This window comes from Geotrypetes seraphini, chromosome 7 (assembly GCF_902459505.1).
Source record: "Geotrypetes seraphini chromosome 7, aGeoSer1.1, whole genome shotgun sequence".
In the NCBI taxonomy this organism is placed as follows: Eukaryota; Metazoa; Chordata; class Amphibia; order Gymnophiona; family Dermophiidae; genus Geotrypetes; species Geotrypetes seraphini.
In genome coordinates, this window is record NC_047090.1 from 114,676,302 (window position 1) to 114,697,378 (window position 21,077).

At 42.1% G+C, this 21,077-nt stretch overlaps 1 protein-coding gene across 6 annotated transcripts in view; it reads right to left on the bottom strand.

Moving 5' to 3' along the window:
• MAPKBP1 (mitogen-activated protein kinase binding protein 1) overlaps nucleotides 1-21,077 on the bottom strand; it is a 363,581-nt gene that overhangs the window by 109,550 nt on the left and 232,954 nt on the right. For all 6 annotated transcript variants that reach the window (XM_033951898.1, XM_033951899.1, XM_033951901.1 and 3 more), the window contains exons 18-19: nucleotides 5,423-5,534; nucleotides 4,595-4,658 (exon numbers count right to left, since the gene is read on the bottom strand). In XM_033951898.1, the coding sequence (XP_033807789.1) occupies nucleotides 4,595-4,658; nucleotides 5,423-5,534 (176 nt within the window). The remainder of the gene's footprint in view (nucleotides 1-4,594; nucleotides 4,659-5,422; nucleotides 5,535-21,077) is intronic.

Consider the following 21,077-nt stretch of genomic DNA (forward strand, 5'->3'; position numbering starts at 1 on the left):
TAGACACGGCCTGCTACACTTATCGCGGCAAGAGATCTCTCTGCCGCTATAAGTATAGCGGGCCGTGGCCCCCTGACCGATCGCTGGCAGGAGGGTGCCCAAACCCTCCTGCCCGAAGACGCACCCCTCTCCCCGACACTACCGATCTCCCCCTCCCGACAATATCGGTCGCTGGCAGGAGGGTGCCCAATCCCTCCTGCCCGAAGACGCACCCCCCCCCCCGGCGCTAACAACCCCCACTCCACAAAACCTGTTCTTACAGATGGGTCTTGCATGTCGAGCAAGCAAGCACGCCTCGTCGAAATGAGGCGGGCCCGCCCCTTCCCGGCCCATCCCGCCGAAGCCTAAGGCCTGATTGGCCCAGGCTCTAGAAGCCTGGACCAATCAGGCCTTAGGCATAGCGGGTCCGCCCATCCCTACTAAGTCTAAGGTCTGATTGGCCAATCAGGCCTTAGATTAAGTGGGGATGGGCGGACCCGCTATGCCTAAGGCCTGATTGGTCCAGGCTTCTAGAGCCTGGGCCAATCAGGCCTTAGGCTTCGGCGGGATGGGCCGGGAAGGGGCGGGCCCGCCTCATTTCGACGAGGCGTGCCTGCTTGCTCGACGTGCAAGACCCATCTGTAAGAACAGGTTTGGTGGAGTGGGGGTTGTTAGCACCGGGGGGGGGAGGGGTGCATCTTCGGGCAGGAGGGATTGGGCACCCTCCTGCCAGCGACCGATATTGTCGGGGGGGTGGTCGGTAGTGTCGGGGGGGGGTGCGTCTTCAGGCAGGAGGGTTTAGGCACCCTCCTGCCAGTGATCGGTCAGGGGCCACGGCCCGCTATACTTATAGCGGCAGAGAGATCCCTTGCCGCGATAAGTATAGCGGCCGCGTCTACTTACAATGTAGACCAGCATTTTGCTGGCCTACATTTTTAAGCTTCTCATCTACTAGGGAGACGCGTAGGGCCGCCTAGGTTCAGCCTAAGGCCCGCCTAAGGCCCTTAGACGAGCTTAGGCATCTTGCGGGTCTCCCTAGGCTCCCGGAGGCGCCTTCAGGCCTGCCTGAGGAGCATTTTTTTTAAAAAAACGTGCATCCCGATTGGCTGATTAGACAGCTGTAGGACATCTACAGCTGCCTAAAATCGGGACGCACTTTTAGAGAATCAGGGCCACAGTGTATATATATATATATATATATATATATATTCCTCTAGCCTGGATCTTCCTGCTGTATTTTCATGTTGTCACACTGGACGGTGTTCTCTAAGTGAGCTCTGTGCTTACACACTGCTTAAGAATTGCATGTACTTCTTCACAGCTGGCAAAAGTTACCAGCTAAATAGGCTACAACTCTTCAGTATGGAGAAGAGACAGCTAAGGGAAGGTAAGACAGGTCTATAAAATACTGAGTGGAATGAAATGCAGAAGTGAACTGTTTGTTCACTCATTCCAAAAATACTAGGACTAGGGGGCAAGTAAAATAGCTGCTAAGTAGTAAATTTAAAACCATTAGAGGACATATTTCTTAATTCAATTAAACTCTAGAATTTGTTGTCAGAGAGTGTGGTGAAAGCAGTTAACTTCGCAAGGTTTTTAAAAAAAGGTTTGAACAGTTTTCTAAAAGAAAAGTTCATAAGCCACTACTAAGATGGACTTGGGAAAATTCACTGCTTATTTCTAGGATAAGAAGCATAAAATTTGTTTTACTCTTTTGGGATCTTGCCAGACACTTGGACCTGGATTGGCCAATGTTGGAGACAAGATACCGGACTTGGTGAACCTTCAATCTGTCCCATTATGGTGATCACTATTCCCTGAGCAGGAGTCCTCTTGCCAGGGAGTGGTGGTGCTTCAATATTGTATTTTCATAAGAACATAAGAATAGCCTTACTGGGTCAGACCAGTGGTCCATCAAGCCCAGTAGCCCATTCTCATGGTGGACAATCCAGGTCACTAGTACCTGGCCAAAACCCAAAGAGTAGCAATATTCTATGCTACCGATTTAGGGCAAGCAGTGGCTTCCCCCATGTCTTTCTCCAGGAAATTGTCCAAACCTTGCTTATTGTCAGGGACAGAAAGGTTCCCAGAGTCCTGCAGAGTTTGACTTTTTCTCCCTATTAAAAATGTGATAGTGAAACAGCACCCTCCACTAGCAAAATTGGCATGATGATGAGGAAAAAGTCAAATATCATCAGAGAACAACAAGCTTTTATTAATTATGAAAGGGGTTGCCATCCAACACATAACCAACAATTGGAAAAATCACAGAAACCTTAATTATACTTTTTGGTGGAATACATTATGCCATATATTTAAAATGGAACGAGCAATAGCAGTACAAAGAGGGACATATACTAAGTTTATAAAAATATGGGGGCCATTGGCAAAATATTGTAGTGAATAGTCATCACTTCTCTTCTCCTTTTCGTTTTCTTTTTTAGCATACTAATCAGTGTTCCCGCTAAGCTGCGCTGGCGTGTGCTGGCGCACAAAATATTACGTCGCAGCGCACAAGTTTCTCGTCACAGCGCACGGCGTACGGCAGATGGCAGGGCGGCGAGAGGAGAATCGGGCGAGTTGGCGCATAACTTGCTGGCTTTTAGCGCACAGCGAAAAAAGTTTGCTCACAACACCCGCCCGCTTAGAGGGAGCACTGATACTAATGGGGGGGAGGGAGTTGGAATGTAATGTAATGTAATTTATTTCTTATATACCGCTACATCCGTTAGGTTCTAAGCGGTTTACAGAAAATATACATTAAGATTAGAAATAAGAAAGGTACTTGAAAAATTCCCTTACTGTCCCGAAGGAAATAATGTTACTTATTATGTTATACTATGATATATAATATGTGTATATTTTTATTGAAAATATGATGAAGGGAGGGTGGGGGGGGTTATTGATTTTACTAGAAGTCTATATGGCAGATATCAAAATGCTATTTTGGAATAATTTGTTTGTAATATACTCTTTTGTGCACTTGTTGTTTAATTTGAAAATGAATAAAGAATTATAAAAAAAAAAAAAACCCAAAAAAACCTGTAGGTGGAAGACTCCCGCTCAGCTTAGAAGGAACAGTGATAACGGTGCTTATGTACTTCTGTGTCAAAGAGGTCGAGAACATAAAAACATGGCAATTCACATTACCAAAGAAGTTTATGATAAAATCTCTGCCATTAGCAATTTACCCCATCATTAGCTATAATATTTGATTCTAAAAAGGTTTTTGACCATGTAGAGTGGTCCTTTTTATTCTTGTTATTAAAACGTTATTGATTTGAAGGTTCCTTTCTAGCAGCCCTGTAAACATTGTATGCTAATCCCTCAGCTAGTATATTAATTACTGTAATGGTAAATCATGGAGAACATTCATTGGGAAGGGATACAAGACAAGGATGTTCATTATCCCCCACTTATGTTTATTATTTTTGGAACCTATATTTGGAATGGGCATTTGTGGAGTCCAAGTGGTTGGGGAATCCATTAAATGCTTAGTATTTGTGGATGATATGATGATTGTACTAAAGATTCTAAATATCTTTGTGGACTTTGGAGCTATTTCTGGGCTCAAATTCAACATCTCTAAATTGGAAGCCATGCCTCCCAATTTTGAGATCCAGTGATACTGGGATACTTTTCCCTTGGAGGAAGCAGGAAGAAGTTGTTAACTATTTGGGAGTGCTCATTTCTGATTCTACGTGTGGCATGAACCCTTAGTTGCATTTTATAGTTTTATACCAGTGTTCTGGAGTATTTTACATTAAATCTTATAATGAGCTATGGACTGCTGGTGATGTATACAAGTTTTAACTGATGTAATATTGTGTACTTGATACATGATGGAAAAATGAATAAAGAATTTGAGGAAAAAAAGAGCTATGCACTGCTGGATAGTGCTGTATTGTACAAGTTTGTTGCTATGCTATTACTATATATGTTTTGGAAGTTCCTAATAAAGAGGATTGGGGGGGAAGCTAAATTAATTCTCTTGGGATGCATTTGAAAACTAGACTATTCACAAATGTAATGCTCTCTTCCCCCCTATACTTAACCTCCAACCCCATTATGCTGTTCCTTCTTTACATTAAGCTCTTGTAAACCATACCAAGCTCTATAATTATGGAGAGGATGCGGTATATAAACTTAAGGTTTAGTTTAGAGTCCTGTGAGCACTTGAACATCTTATCATTATAACTTATAAGTAGAAATGTAACCCTCACCCCACCCTCCCTCAAATCCCTCTATTCATTATAAGATCATATATTTGAACCCCTCCCCCCACCCAATACTAAATGGTGTATAATTAATAGAAAAATGGCATCTAATCATTTCTACTTATAAGTTATAATGATAAGATGTTCAAGTGCTCAGACTAATTGTGTTTATTATGAATATTTGTACACTTGATGAAAGTTTTAAAATGAATAAAGAATTATTTAAAAAAAAAAAAAAAAAAAAGGTTAGAGTCCTGTGGGAATGCTGTCATCAATGAACAGAACAGCAACTGAGGAGATCAAATTTCACTTAATTTCCCGTGGTCAGGAGTAGTGATAGCAGGAAAAAAAACGAGGGTGCAGCAATCGACAGTGAAATGTCTTGAGCGTGTTCTTACCTGTCTCCTGAGACAGAAATCAGATGCTTACAGTCATTACTGAACTTCATTCCAGTTACAATCTCTACAAGAAAGATGCACAAAACAAAAGTGTCTCATTTTTCCATTATGAAGTAAAACTCTGCTGTTACGGGGGGAGGGGGGGGGTTAAAATGCAAAATTTCATGGTACTCTGGTTTTAAAAACACCTTTGATGGGTTTATAGTGTACCTGGCTCTATTCTATAACTGGACAGCCAGGTATGGCCACCATTTATAGAATTAGGGTGCTGGTAGCATGTCTTTAAACATTTAAGAATAACAACAGACACTTCCCTCTGACACAGGAAACTAGACATCCTCAAATAGATGGCTCCAACTACTGCATTGGTTTGAGAATGTCAGACTCATATCTTTTCACAGAAGTTGCATTTGTGAGTCGGATGACAACGGCGGCCTCGGGAGACCCTTGAGACAGCACTGTTTGTGCGAAACATGTCGGGTCTGACTCCCAGGTCCAGCTGTGTGGTTAAAAGCTAAGTATACACACTAATAAAATATATCAGTTTATAAAAATGATAATAATTTTGTAAAACTATCACAGCATTTAGATAAATATAATACCTATGATGAGTTGCCACGTAAATCTCCCGCTGTTTTGAAACTAACATAGCGGTGGAGTGGTGGGGCTGAGGTATTTTAGAAAATCCATTTACTTTTGAATATTCCAACCTTGTTTATCTTTGCTATCATTTAAGAAGGGTTGGTGTTAGAACCAACAACTAACACACTGGTATTGCACTAAAGCTAATTGAGACTCATAGCAAAGACAGTCACCTCTGTGACCTACCAGAGTGTCCAAACATAGTGGCAATGCACTCTCCAGAGTAGAAGTCAAAGATGGAGAGATTCTTATCAGAACTGCTAGTGGCGATGTAGAGACCAGAAGGGTCCAACTGAACCTAATGGGAAAGAGAAACAAAAGATCTAATAACAGAATAAAAGAACCGTATAAATATGCTCCCAGGATGACTGGTATTATTCTAAGGTTTCTTTTTCAGCTCAGCACAGACCACTAGAGGAAAAAATGCAGGAAAGTCAGTAACAGAAATCAACATGAATTAACCTAACATGTGCGTGCATTACCACCATATTGTTGGAAACTGAAGCTCTTACAACAGCACTTCAATTTACATGACCCAAAGCCAACGAGGCTACAAAAATCTTTGAGTACAAAATATATCCATGAAAAGAAAAAAAAAAATAATTTTCCTATGTATCCCAGGGCTTGGTGTGTACCAGGCATAGGTGAGAATTGCCAGTTCATGAGAATCTCTGAATCTCATCAATTCTGTCCATGTTCTCCCACCAACTCATAGTAGGAACTGTGTGAATCAGTACTGCATATGAGATTACCAGCACAAATCCCAGCTCACGTGGCCTATGTGAACTGAGTTGGTGGTCTCAGTCCAGTGCTCTAAGGACAACAGAACTAGTTATATCATAGCCCTTGTCAAGAGGAGATGTGCAGCAGAAGCTGACAAGGATATGAGTCCACTCCCACAGGACAACCAGGGCAAGTCACCAGCCCTGTGTGTATGTGGAATGTAACAACATTTGTCCCTCATCCCTCTCGCATTCACAAACAAAGCAGGCAGCAAGACCACTAATATAAGTTAAAATGTTGATCTCCTACTGGAACTTACAAAAAGACAACTAATTAATAGAAATATAGAAACATGATGGCAGGTAAAGGCTAAATAGTACATCCACAGCCTCCACTATCTCCTACTCTCCCTAAAAGATCCCACATGCCTGTCCCATGCTTTCTTGAATTCCGATAGTCTTTGTCTCCACCATCTCTACTGGAAGACTATTACACACATCTACCACCCTTTCTGTTAAAAAGTATTCCGTTAGACAGGGGTGTCCAATGTCGGTCCTCGAGGGCCGCAGTCCAGTCGGATTTTCAGGATTTCCCCAATGAATATACATGAGGTCTATTTGCATGCACTGCTTTCATTGTATGCTAATAGATCTCATGCATATTCATTGGGGAAATCCTGAAAACCCGACTGGATTGCGGCCCTCGAGGACCGACATTGGACACCCCTGCCCTTAGATTACTCCAGAGCCTGTCACCTCTTAATGTCATCCTATGTCCTCTCATTAAGGAGCTTCCTTTCAAATTAAATACTCAACAAATGCGCAATTATGTCACTAAGGTATTTAAACATCTCTTTCATCTCTTTCCTCTCCTGCCTTTCCTCCAAAGCAGGGGTAGAGAACGCCGGTCCTCAAAAGCCGTAATCCAGTTGGGTTTTCAAGATTTCCCCAATGAATATGTATGAGATCTATTTGCATGCACTGCTTTCAATGCATATTCATTGGGGAAATCCTGAAAACCCGACTGGAATACGGCTCTCGAGGATCGGAGTTCCCTACTCCTGCTCCAAAGTATACATATTGAGATCTTTAAGCCTTTCCTTATACCAGGGGTGTCAAAGTCCCTCCTCGAGGGCCGTAATCCAGTCGGGTTTTCAGGATTTCCCCAATGAATATGCATTGAAAGCAGTGCATGCACATAGATCTCATGCATATTCATTGGGGAAATCCTGAAAACCCGACTGGATTCCGGCCCTCGAGGACCGACTTTGACACCTGTGCCTTATACCCTTAAGAGTTTTCTTTTTAAAGATGCATTCAATATTTAATTGATTTGCCTACTGCTCTTCTGTTTATTTTTAAACCTTCAATTCGGTTTTGTCTTTCCCTTCCTGTTGTGCTTAACCTCTAATTGTTGACTCCTATATTACTTAGATTGTATTTCTTTCCTTGCCTTACCTATTGTTTCATTGTGTTCGTAAATGAGTTTTTTTATGTTTTGCAAACTTAGTCCCTTGTTAGTTATGTATGTTTATTTTATGTATATTTTAACTATGTATTTTGCTGATCTGTACATCGCTTAGAATTTGGAATAGGCGATTAATCAAATTGTAAATAAACTTGAAACTTGAAGACCACACACCATTTTAGTAGCTTTCCTCTGAACTGACTCCATTCTGTTTATACCTGTTTGAAGGTGTGGTGTTCAGAATTGCACACAATATTCTAAATGAGGACTCACCAGAGTCCTATACAGCAGCATCAATACCTTCTTTTTCCTACTGATTATACCTCTCCTTATGCACCCTAACTACCTTAAGATCATCACATACTATCACACCCAAGTCCAGTTCCTCTTTTGTGCACAAACATTCTTCTCCCCCTAAACTGTACCATCCCTTGGGTTTTTGCAGCCCAAATGTATGACCTTGCATTTCTTAGCATTAAATCTTAGCTGCCAAATTTCAGACCATTCTTCAACACTTACTAGGTCCTTCCTCATGTTATTCACACCATCAAGGGTGTCTACTCTATTGCAGATTTTGGTATCATCCGCAAAGAGGCAAATCTTAGCAGTCAGCCCTTCAGCAATATTGCTTACAAAAATGTTAAAAGGAACAGGCCGAAGAACCGAACCTAGAGGCACACCATTGGTAACATCCCTTTCCTCAGTGTGATCTCCATGACCACTACCCTCTGTCGCTTTCCACTCAACCAGTTCCTGACCCAGTCCGCCACTTTAGGGCCCATACTGAGGGCAATCAGCTTATTTATTAGACACCTATATGGAACAATGTCAAAGGCTTTGTTAAAGTCTAAATACATCACATCTAGCACACTCTCTGTATCCAGTTCTCTGGTCATCCAGTCAAAGAAATTGATCAGATTTGTCTGACAAGACCTACCTCTAGTGAATCCATGTTGCCCTGGATCCTGTAATCCAATGAATTCCAGAAACATCACTATTCTCTGTTTTAAAAACTTTCCCTTAATTTACTTACCACAGAAATCAGACTTACTGTATACTTTATACTCGAATATAAGCTGAGATTTTTGGGCAAAAAAATTACCCAAAAATGGGGGTCTCGGCTTATATTCGGGTCAGTGCCCACCTGCCCCCCCCCCCCCTCCCGGACCTGCTGCATGCCTCCGCCGGGCCTGCTGGGCTAGTGGTGGGTCAGGACCCCCATCTCCTATCCCGGCCAACTCAAAAAAACTTTTACCCAGCCTCCCCCACATATCTTTAAAATCCTTGGTGGTCCAGCAGTGGGCCGGGACAGCCCCAGCCGACTGTGCCTTCCTTTACCTCCCTCCCACCTCCTCCACGTACCATTTACAAAATCTGGTGGTCCAGCGATGAACCAGAGTAGGAGTGGCCTTCCCATGCTCCTGTCCCTTGAAGAGCTGCTAGTGATTAGCTGCCATGAGTTCTCACGAGGCATGGAGGATGGGAGGCCCGCAATATAGTAGAAAACTCTTGTGATATCCAAATCTTTTTTTAAACCCACTAAGCTGATTTCACCACATTCTCCTGCAACAAATTCTAGAGTTTAATTACACATTGCATGAAGAAATATTTTCTCCGGTTTGTTTTTAATTACTACTTAGTAGCTTCATCGCATGTTCCCTAGTATTATTTATTTATTTAATTTTTATTGAAGTTTTATAATTATATACAGCATCCCAATAAATGAAGACAGGACAGTAGCAAAATATAGAACATTCCTTCAGAAATATACAACCCATAGAAATACAAGCTCCACTCATTATTTTATAGACCTCTATCATATCACCCCTTAGCAGTTTCTTCTCCAAGCTGAAAAGCTCTAACCGCTTTAGCCTTTCCTCATAGGGAAGTCGTCACATCCCTTTTATCATTTTTGTCACCCTTCTCTGTACCTTTTCTAATTCCACTATATCATTTTTGAGAAACGGCTACCAGAACTGCACTCAGTATTCGAGGTGCGACCATACCATGGAGCGATACAAAGGTATTATAACATTTTCATCTTTGTTTTCCATTCCTTTCCTGATATTCCTAACATTCTATTTGCTTTCTTAGCCGCCTTTGGACATTGAGCTGAGGGTTTTAACATATCCTCAACTATGACACCTAGATCCTTTTCCTGGGCAGTGACTCCTAACAAAGACCCAGCATCACGGAGCTATAGTTTGGGTTCTTTTTTCCCACATGCATCATTTTGCACTTGCTCACATTAAACATCATCTGGTTTAATTGGTTCTCTTTTTCTACTGTTATTTTGGAACTGAGGCCATAAGAAATGAGGCCTCGGTTTTTGTTGGAGTTGATAGCTGTTTATGATTGTACAAAAAAGACTCAGTGATCTGTTACCTTACTTGATTCATCATGATCAAGTGGACTTTGTGCGTTGCACCTGCAGACATTCCATTTATAATGTTCAAAAAAATATTAGCAGCTTGGAAATATTATTTGCATCATAAACTGGAGCCTTAGCACTAAGCTGTGATGTGGAAAAAACCTTTGGTTTAGTTTCTTGGCATTTTCTATTTTGAGCAGTTTGGATTTGCAGGCCACTTTCTCTCATCTATCTGAACTTTATACAAAGGCCCGAGGGCCTCTGAATCCAATATTTGGCACTTTTTCTCTTAACTCCCAGTATAGACGTGTCCTAGCAAAATTCTCAAGGGTAAAAATTGGATAGGTTGATAAAGAATCTTTTTCATAAACCTCACAATTGCTCTCCAAAATTTGAGGACAATCCTAAATAGCATGATAAGGGAAAATTAATCTTCTTTCTAGTAAATAAGCACATTATTCTTGAACACTTGGGAAGTCAAATCCCTGGTCATGAGATCCTATGTAGAGAGCTTCATTTACATTTTCCCACTCTGCTTCCCTTCACTTTCAACAGTCCAGCAAGTCCTCAGTTCATATTGCGACAGGGAAGACCCTGTGATTGTTGGGAAGTGGAGTGAGAAGCCAGTTAACAGAGGGTCACACAGAAGGTTTTAACACCCATTCTTGCACAGTGCCAGCAGAAAATAACGCATAGAAACATACACAGAGTATGATGGCAGAAAAGGGCCAACGGCCCAACAAGTCTGCCCACTCAAGAACCCTCCCTCCTCCCTCCATCATTTAAGCATTCCTCTGGAGCGACCCCACCTGTCTGTCCCATCATCCTTTGAAGTCGAGCGTGGTTCTGGCCTCGACTACCTTACGTGGAAGACCATTCCATCGATCAATTACCCTTTCGGTGAAGAAATACTTCCTGGTGTCCCCATGAAATCTTCCCCCCCGAGTTTTAGCGGATGCCCTCTTGTCGCCATGGGACCCGTAAGACAAAATATTTCTTCTTCCACATCAATACGGCCCGTGACATATTTGAATGTTTCTATCATGTCCCCCCTTTCCCTGCGCTCTTTGAGAGAATATAAGCTCAGCTTGCTCAAACGTTCTTCATATGGGAGATTCTTTAGTCCTGAGACCATCCTAGTGGCCATTCGCTGAATCGACTCCATTCTCTTCACATCCTTTTGATAATGTGGCCTCCAAAACTGAACACAGTACTCCAGGTGAGGTCTCACCATTGATCTGTATAACGGCAGTAGCACTTCAGGCTTACGACTGATAAAGCTCCTTCTGATGCAGCCCAGCATTTGTCTAGCTTTTGCTATTGCTTTCTCCATCTGATTCGCAGCTTTCATTTCTTCCCGGATGATTACTCCTAAGTCCCGTTCTGCTGCAGTTCTGGTTAGGTTTTCACCATTAAGGGTGTATGTTCTGCGTGGATTTCTGCTACCAAGGTGCATAACCTTACATTTTTTGGCATTAAAATTCAGTTTAAGTCAAAAATAGGAGAGGTGAGGATGATTGTACAAACAAAATTTTCAGGTCTGAGAAGTCAAAGTCTGTGTTATATTAAAATTCAGTTGCCAAGTACTGGACCATTGTTCTAGTAAAAGTAGGTCCTGCTCCATAGCGCTGGGCATGACTGTGCTATCAGGTTCTGCTGCGCTGCCTACATTGTTGCATAGTTTAGCGTCATCGGCGAATAATGTAATTTTACCTCGAAGTCCCTGAGGCAGATCACTTACAAAGATATTGAATAATATTGGGCCCAAGACCGAGCCCTGTGGTACTCCACTGGTCACTTCTGATGTTTTTGAGGGAATACCGTTTACAATTACCCTTTGGAGTCTACCACTAAGCCAGTCTTCTACCCATGCAGTCAGTGTTTCTCCTAGGCCCATCGCGTTCATCTTGTTCAGTAACCTACGGTGTGGGACACTATCAAAAGCCTTACTGAAATTCAAATACACGATGTCCAGGGACTCTCCCTTATCCAGTTTCTTTGTTACCCAGTCAAAGAAGTTTATCAGATTGGATTGACAAGACCTTCCCTTCGTAAAGCCATTCTGGTGGGGATCCCTTAGTCCTTCGTCATCCAGAATTGTGTCCAATCTGTTTTTGATCAACATTTTCATAAGTTTACATACAATTGATGTGAGACTCACTGGCCTGTAATTTTCGGCCTCTGACCTGCATCCCTTTTTGTGGAGTGGGATAACGTTTTCAGTTTTCCAGTCCAAGGGAACTTTTCCCTTTGTTAGGGAAAGATTAAAAAGCTCAGCCAACGGTTCTGCCAGAACATCTCTCAATTCCCGAAGTACTCTGGGGTGTAGATTATCCGGGCCCATGGCTTTGTTCACCTTTAGCTTTGATAGTTTGTGGTAGACATTGCCTGCGGTAATTGCAAAGTCTCGGAATGGGTCCTCCAAGCACCCTTTTGTCTGTGGCTGAGGTCCGGATCCTGGCGCTTCGCAGGTGAAGACTGAGCAGAAGTAGTTATTGAGTAGTTCTGCTTTGTCTGCGTCCGAGTCAATGATGTTGCCGTCAGGTTTCCTTAGGCGCACAATACCGCTTGAGTTCTTCTTCCTGTCACTAATGTACTTAAAAAAGGATTTATCCCCCTTTTTAACATGTCTTGCCAGATTTTCTTCCATTCGGAGTTTGGCCTCCCTGACTGCCGTTTTAACATTTCTAGATTTCGCCAGATAGGTTTCTTTAGCTTCCGGCCGTTGCGAATGTTTGTAGGTTACGAATGCTTTTTTCTTTTGCTTTACTAGTTCTGAGATCTCTGCTGAGAACCACTTCGGTCTGTTTTTCCCGTGCTGTTTGCTCACAGTTTTTATGTATATGTTGGTTGCTTCTTGCAGGGTTGATTTCAGAACCGACCATAGCACCTCCACACTGTCTGTGCCAAAGAAGGACATAGTGCCCAAAGTTACTGTACCTATCACTTCCCAGGTCTAAAGCCAAGCTTGTCACCACGGAATTAAAACTCCCAAGAAGAACACTGCAGAAAGGGTTAATTCCTAATGGCCAAACAGTTGTACCTATTGCTAGGCAGAGAACTGGTTTAGATCAGGTCAGAGCTGTGAGAAACTTCCAGCCAATCAGCGAGAGGGACATACCTGGGGCTGGTGGTAATCACATGGCTGCTGGAAGAGAAAAGGGTGGCCCCTTTGCTACTAGGGCAGAGCAGCAGAAACGACTGATAGCCAAGCCCAAAGGAAGCAGAGTGGGAAACTCAGCTTCAGAGAAGAAGCAGAACCAGCTGAACTAGAACCACAGAAATGCCCATTAAATGAGGAGATGCAGTGGGAGAAATGGTCTAGGGGCTCTGAACCTGCTGAGTTAATGGAAGTGGAGGATGATGGGGGGTTGGTCTGCAGGCAGTGACAACGATTTAAGCAATATTGAGTTGGCTGAAATGGACACTGCCTGAATGAGCTTTAACGTACTGTTCTGCCAACTGAAAGTGAGACAGAGGTTTGTGAGGAAAACCTGTGTTGGGCCAAGCACTATGAAGCTGTAAAGGAAACTGCTTTATAGTTTGCCTTAAGAAAGCTAACATTAGTAAAGGCTGTTAGTTGCCAAACAAGCAGAAACGTGAGAGGCAATTAACTAGTCAAGTAGTCAGAGACAGGTCAGTGTATCTGACGGAAGACTATTGTGTGTGAACTATTGAGAGGGAAAAAGACTCTTAGGAGATCCTCAGGAGGGGCATTGTGCTGCTGAATCAAACCTACCATAAGGTCTATGAACTGCAAAATGTGAATATTTTCCTGACAGCACAAATAATACTTTTGCAAGAGGATTTCATCTTGGCCCTAGAAGCTGGCAAACATCTGCTGACTGTGACAAGTGTTGGATATTCTGGCTTTTCAAGAAATGCTTGGGTCACAAGAAGAAAACCAAACCACATAATTCCAAGTCAGGATGACTTACCAAAAGTCATATTAACCGCAGGTGAAAAGAGCTGACAGATCTACAATCAAGCTTAGAAGGGAGGGGCCCACTCTCAAGAATTATTGACCTTAGTATTAAGAATGCATTATCTTGGGAAATAGAGAAGTCATATCTGAACACCAAGTAACACCATGCTTCATTATGACTCAATTGCCAGTATGTATACCATCCAATCAACAAAAATGACAAGTGTGACAATCCAATAGAAACTAAGTATGTAATTAGTAACCAGGTAGCACTCCTAACCCTAGGCTACTAAACTAGGGTATAAAAGTACCATACCTGCTGATTTAAGCTTTGGAACGGATTGGGCACCGGTACTCTGAGTAAGCTCCTCCGTTAGCCTAACTTGCTGATACTATATCCTATTTGGATACTATTTTTTTTATAGAAGCTGTCTTTTATTTATTACTATTAAACATATATTATATACAGCAATTGGGTTGTCAGTGTGAGGTCATTTAAATACTTTGGAGGGGCTAGCAGCGGCCTCTTCACTGTGCAAGTAGACTTATGACTGCTGGCAAAAGGAAAATTAAACGTATGACGTAACTTACTATCTTGGGTGGGATCCACAAACAGATCAAAAAGGAGGAATGATCTCGTACACTGATTTAAAACAGTGTTTAAACCAGCAGAGTGCTTCAGTGAGCCAGCAGGATTTGTGAGCTGAGGCAATGAGCAAATGGGCTTGAAAGTGAAAAGGCAGATCTAAAGCAAGTGGCTTAGTTCTGCCCAGGACCTGTTGTGGACAGGTCCAATAACTGTACTTGTGAAGAAAAGTATTTTGTTTGGTGAAATTTGAATCGGGGTGCCATGCTATGAACTGTATTGAAGCAAATAGCAGAGTCTGCTGGATAAAAGGATTCTGTATTTTTGTTTGATTTATTATATACAGTATACGGTCATGGTTTTAGAATGTTACAAGGCTGGATGGCAATACCTCACTTGCTCATGTACATTTCAGCTGATTTGGAAACCACTGTGGAGCACCCAACCCCTTAGGGTGCAAAGTTGGATTTTGAACTGTTGATTGTTCTATTTTTTGGAAAGCAGATCTCACTCATTTTGTGTTTCCAGACTTGAATAAGACCACCAAGTCCAGAGATCTTTTTGAATCTAATTTGCTTTGGGGCTGGGGGGGGGGGAAGGAGAAAAGGAAAGATGGATTGGGAGATTGTAAGGGTATATTCTTTATAAATTTATTTTGCTATGCAGAAATCACAAAAAAACCATTGTCTCTTTTTGTTATCTGTAACTATGACTACTGGCTGTGGAATTTCCCACCCCCTTCCCCTGTTTTCATGAGAAATGAAACTTATCTTTCCTATAAGCTACATCCATTATTAGCTTGTGACTGCGCATGTACAAAAGGGGGGGACTATAAATATGTGTAGTTCTTCTGAATAAAAAACACATCTCTTCTGCCATGTAAATAGTCTGCATGTGTGTTCTTTTCTGCCTAATGAGATGCCCCCCCCCCCTCTTTTTTGCATTGGTACCAGAGGCGACAGAGTATGTGTGTAAGGCAGTAATGGGATCTGAACCTTTTCAGCTGGGGGCTCATCCGGGATTTGAACCTGGGACCTCTCCCATGGCAGATGAGAATTCTACCACTGTCAAGTGTTTGAAAGTCTGTGCATGTATTATGTCCTTATTATAAGGGATATTCTAGTTGGAATAGGCAGGTGTGAGTAAAGTTCCAAGTTATATTTGTTTAGGTAAGCTCTTTGGGGTAGGAACTGTATAAAGCAACTATGAATTGACACGAACTCATATGTTCTAGTGGAAAGAGCAATTTACTACTTTAATCTGTTAAGCATTGTAGTGTTTCAATTTTTTGTTTTGTTTTACAATACACTGTACAAGTCTCTTTTACAGGTCTGGGAGATGCAGCTTGTTGGCAACTGATTTACCATTGGTATCTGGCAAGGGGCGTTTCCCCTATCACTTTTCTTTTTTCCTAACAATGGGTATGTGTTTCCTTATGATGATAATGTAAAGTGTTTCTTCTCCTTTCTCTTATCAGGCAGTTGGAATACATACATAGCTATCTTGGATCAGTTTTGGCACAAAGAATCTTTTGCTGAACTGAAACAAAATAACCAGGAAGAGCAAGTTGTGCTTCAAGTAAACTTGAAATGACCTTGCACTTTAAGATTTAAAATGTTTCTTTTTTTTTCTTAGCATTGACACTGCAATACTTCATACTACCTCTGTACCTAACCCCTGGACACTGTATTGTGTTTTACCTAGTAAGCTCTGCCTATTTCTGTAGATTGAAGCCAGTTGTGTCTCTGATGCATTATCTCTTATGACTGTGTGACTTGACTGACGACATGACCTATGCCTGACAATGGAGCCCATTGACACCATTTTTTTTTGTTTTCTCTTACACACAAATATGCCTGGTTCTATGATGCTGTTTTTCTTCTTCCTTTTGTATAATTGTGTTTATTTGCAGATTTAAGTTCAGCCATGACTCCTTGACGGATGAAAGCAAGTTTAAGGCCTACTGGAGCTCTATGTTTGTTTGTGCCATGTAATCTCTGTGTTGTCTGTCTGTTTGGTTTGTGGGGTACCCCGGAAAACATACCATTGGCCATTTTAGGAGTTTTTATCCCCATTTTTTGCATTTTTGTTGTTTCCTATCTAAATTGCACAATATCTTTTTTAGTTCTTGTTTTCATGGCCTGAGCGCTGCTTAGTTAGGGGTTATATTATTAACACAAAGGTTCTATACAGTGTTTATTCCATGGTGCCCACTGGATCTGCTCAATTCACACATTTCTGGCATAATGGGCTTTTTTGTGCCCTACACTGAGTATATCCTTATGGTCTCTCTTGAATGCCTTAATAGTTGTGCACAACCCACACCAACTTATCACCCTGTCCTCTTATGAACATTGTGTATCTGCCTATTGTCTCATTTCCGTACTTATACCAAGGAAATGTCCTCCTTTGATTCACCTCTCTGGCCTTCAGCTGCTGGATGATATCTGAACTCCTTTCAAGCTGGTGTGTCCCTCCCTGTCTGTGCAGACACCTTTCTCTCCGAGTATGGACCTTACCAGTTTAAAGAGACTGATACCCCTGCAACACCACATCCTAACCTTTTCATTTCTTGGACTGGAAATGTTTACAAGTGTTTGACTGTAACTGGCAGCTTGTGGTTTATTGCAACCCCCACCTGGTGCATTTAGCAGGTGTTGAGGGCCCCTCATTACCCTCCTCGCCCAGTGCCTTTGTATTTTGATGCATGCATGTTATTTGATGTTGCTTACGGTCATGGTACTGCCCCTCATACTGTTCCTCGATTGGCAGCATTATTATCTCCAATGTGTTCTCTAGCTTAATGCCTTTCCAGAAATGCCCCTATGAGGACACCTTTGCTCATGGAGGAGCCTGTCCTTTATGGGAATGTGTCTCGTGTGCTATTTTCTGTTATGTTTCCCCTATTTTTCTGCACATATGAAAGTAGATTTTGTTTTTCCTGTCACAACTAGGACAGTTTGCTGAATCTATAGACCAGACTCTTAATGTCAGCAATTGTTTTGTCTGTGGTGGGACCAGTATGGGAGAACAGTGGCTATGAACACGGCCGGATATGCTAGACCTGCCTTCACAGAACCTCTCTTTCACGTCAGCCCCATGACTTCCACTGTGGGCCTTGTGGACTTCCATTATTGCATCTTCAAGTTACCAGGACCTCCTCTTCAGCACCTGCTCCATGGAACTTCCTACGCCTGATGGCCAGCTCCTGATGGTTGATATTGGCTCTGTGGCCTGTTTGCTTACCCTTGGCTGACTGCTCACCGGACTGTTACATGTATACTTGGATCCATCCCAGCTCCTTTCTGCTACTGCTGGCTGACGGCGAATGCCTGGGAGCCCCTGTGTTCGACACTAGGGGTCGCCAAAAGCGGTTAGCACTCTCCACCCCTTACAGATTGGAAAATAGGGTGAAAACTGGCCTGCTGAACGGATCATTGCTGCTTATGGACCTGCTATGTGGGCCAAAGATGGCTCCTGGGGTTATTGGATCCCAATCTACCTGTTCAACTGCATACTTCACTTGCAGGCTGTTCTTGAACTTTTGCACTGCCATGTACCAGAATCGCTTGTCTCTAGATTACTTGCTGGCTGCGGAAGGTGGCGTCTGTGGCAAGTTCCAGCTCTGTAACTACTGCCTTGACCTTGATGATGGTGGTACTGTGCTCAAGGAAGATGTGGACCACATCGCCTCACTGGCTTATGTTCCTCTCCGAACCTGGCGTGACCTCCTTGCTGACTGGCTCTTTCGCTCTTGGCTGCCTGCCTTGCCTGGTTCCTGTGATTCCATGATATTGTCAACTCTGCTGTTCATTGCTCTACTGTAGCCTTGGCTAGTACCTACCGGTCCCTACCACAGACCCCCGACCTTCCCGGCAGCTTTGATATTTGCTGCTCTTGGTGATTTGCATATGTAAATGAATTATTTATTATTTATACTTCTTTTCCAAGGTTTTCTCTTTATATATGTGATCTCAGACACCTTAGCAGAGTACCTTTCCCTCCACGCTGCTGCCGTATGCTTATGACATCATCTTCATGATGTAAGGGGGGATTGTAAGGGTATATTCTTTATAAGTTTATTTTGCTATGCAGAAATCACAAAAAAATATTGTCTCTTTTTGTTATTTGTAACTTTGACTACTGGCTGTGGAATTTCCCACCCCCCCTCCCTGTTTTCATGAGAAATGAAACTTATCTTTCCCTATAAGCTACACCCATTATTAGCTTGTGACTGCGCATGTACAAAAGGGGGGACTATAAATATATGTAGTTCTTCTGAATAAAAAACACATCTCTTCTGCCATATAAATAGTCTGCATGTGTGTTCTTTTCTGCCTAATGAGATGATCCCCCCCCCCCTTTTTTGCATCGGTACCAGAGACGACAGAGTATGTGTGTAAGGCAGTATTGGGATCTGAACCTTTTTAACGTATGCTTAAAATGTTGTGCTTTTGGTTATTAGAATTCTTCCTGTGTTTTTCAATAAAATATTATTTTGGGGAAAAAAACAACAGATTGGGGATCGAGACTTGTATACTGCCTTTTTGTAGTTTTACAACTACATTCCAAGTGGTTTACATATAAGTACTTCAAGCATTTTCCCCATCTGTCCTGGTGGGCTCACAATCTATCTAATGTACCTGGGGCAGTGGAGGATTAAGTGACTTGCCCAAGGTCACATGAAGCGAGCCCTGGACAACAGCAACAGTTAATTTACTTTCTTCTTTTCATGGAAATTTTCCTTAAATTTGAGATTGTCCATCCCCAAAGTTGATGGACTTGGATTAAGCAATATTATTTTATTTTTTATATGCTTGGATTATAATTAGAATGTTTCCTTATTTGGTCATTTTTTCTATACAAAAGAAATCTTGGTATTAGTTAAGAACGATAAGCTACTTTAATTTCCTGTGTTTTAGGGACCAAACCAGAAAACAAAACAATTGTGTTCATTTGACCTTTTCAGTCAATGAATTATTATTTATTTTTAATTTCAAATAAGATTAATTTGAATTTGCAATAAGCATGTTCTAAACATCTGATCTACCTGGAAACCTGAAACCTACAGCTAGAAACATAGAATATGACGGCAGAAAAGGGCCGATGGCCCAACAAGTCTGCCCACTCCAGAACCCTCCCTCCAACTAGTTTGCCTACTCAAGGACCCTTCTTCCCTGGAGTATCTATCGATTGAGCATAACTCTGTAGTACTCCCACCTGTTTGTCCCATCGACTCTTGAAGTCGAGCACGCTACTGGCCTCGACCACCTGGCGGGGAAGATCATTCCATCGATCAATCACCAGTTCGATGAAGAAGTATTTCCTGGTGTCACCATGAAATCTTCCCCTCTTAAGTTTTAGTGGATGTCCTCTTGTCGCTGTGGGACCCTTAAGAAAAAAGGATTTCCTCCTCCACTTTGATGTGGCCCATGATGTATTTAAATGTTTCTATCATGTCCCCCCTTTCTCTGCGCTCTTCAAGAGAATATAAGCGCAGTTTGATCAGGCATTCTTCATATGGAATGTCTAAGTCCTGAGACCATCCTAGTGGCCATTCTCTGTATCGACTCCATTCTCTTCACATCTTTTTGATAATGTGGCCTCCAAAATTGGACACAGTATTCCAGGTGAGGTCTCACCATGGATCTGTATAACGGTAGTATGACTTCCGGCTGATAAAGCTCCTTCTGATGCAACCCAGCATTTGTCTGGCCTTCGCTGAAGCTTTCTCTACCTGATTAGCAGCTTTCATATCTTCCCGGATGAGAACTCCCAAGTCCCTTTCTGCAGTAGTTCTTGTTAAGTTTTCACCGTTTAAGGTGTATGTTTTGCATGGATTTCCGTTCCCAAGGTGCATTACTTTACATTTCTTGGTATTAAAGTTTAGTTGCCAAGTACTGGACCATTTTTCCAATACAAGCAGGTCTTGCTCCATAGTGTTGGGCCTGGTTGCACTGTCAGGTTCTGAGGCCCTGCCCACAACGCGCATAGTTTAGAATCGTTGGCAAATAGTGTAATTTTGCCTCGAAGTCCCTGAGTCAAATCCCCAACAAAGATATTAAATAGCATCGGGCCCAAGACCGAGCCCTGCGGCACTCCGCTGATCACTCTCAACATTTTTGAGAGGATACCATTTACCACCACTCTTTGAAGCCTTCCGCTAAGCCAGTCTTGTACCCATGCTGTCAGTGTTTCTCCTAGTCCTAGCGAGTTCAATTGTTTAATAGCCTTCGGTGTGGAAAACTATCAAAAGCCTTACTAAAGTCCAAATATACTATGTCCAGGGACTCACCCTCATCCAGTTTTTTTCTTACCCAATCAAAGAAGCTTATCAGATTGGATTGACAAGACCTTCCCGTTGTAAAGCCATGCTGGTGGGGATCTCTTAATCTTTCATCGTCCAGGAACGTGTCTAATCTGTTTTTTTTTTTTTATTATTATTTATTTATCAAATTTTTACATATTATAAATCAAGTATCCACTTGTACAGAAAGTTGAAGAAAAGCAAGAAAATAATACTCAAAGGTAAAATACATAATAATCAAATAAAATAAATATTTAGCTTAAATTCAGCTCAAGTCCTCAACATTAGATCCAAGAAGGATAAGGCGGACATATTAACAAATGCTAACAACTGCTAACAACTATCAATTCAAATATTAGGAAAACAAGATCCCCTGGCTGAGAAAGGATATCATTATTCAAATGCACTTCACTTTGATTTTGATTTTCCTTCATCCAGCCGAATTCCTGCCAAAAAGGCTGT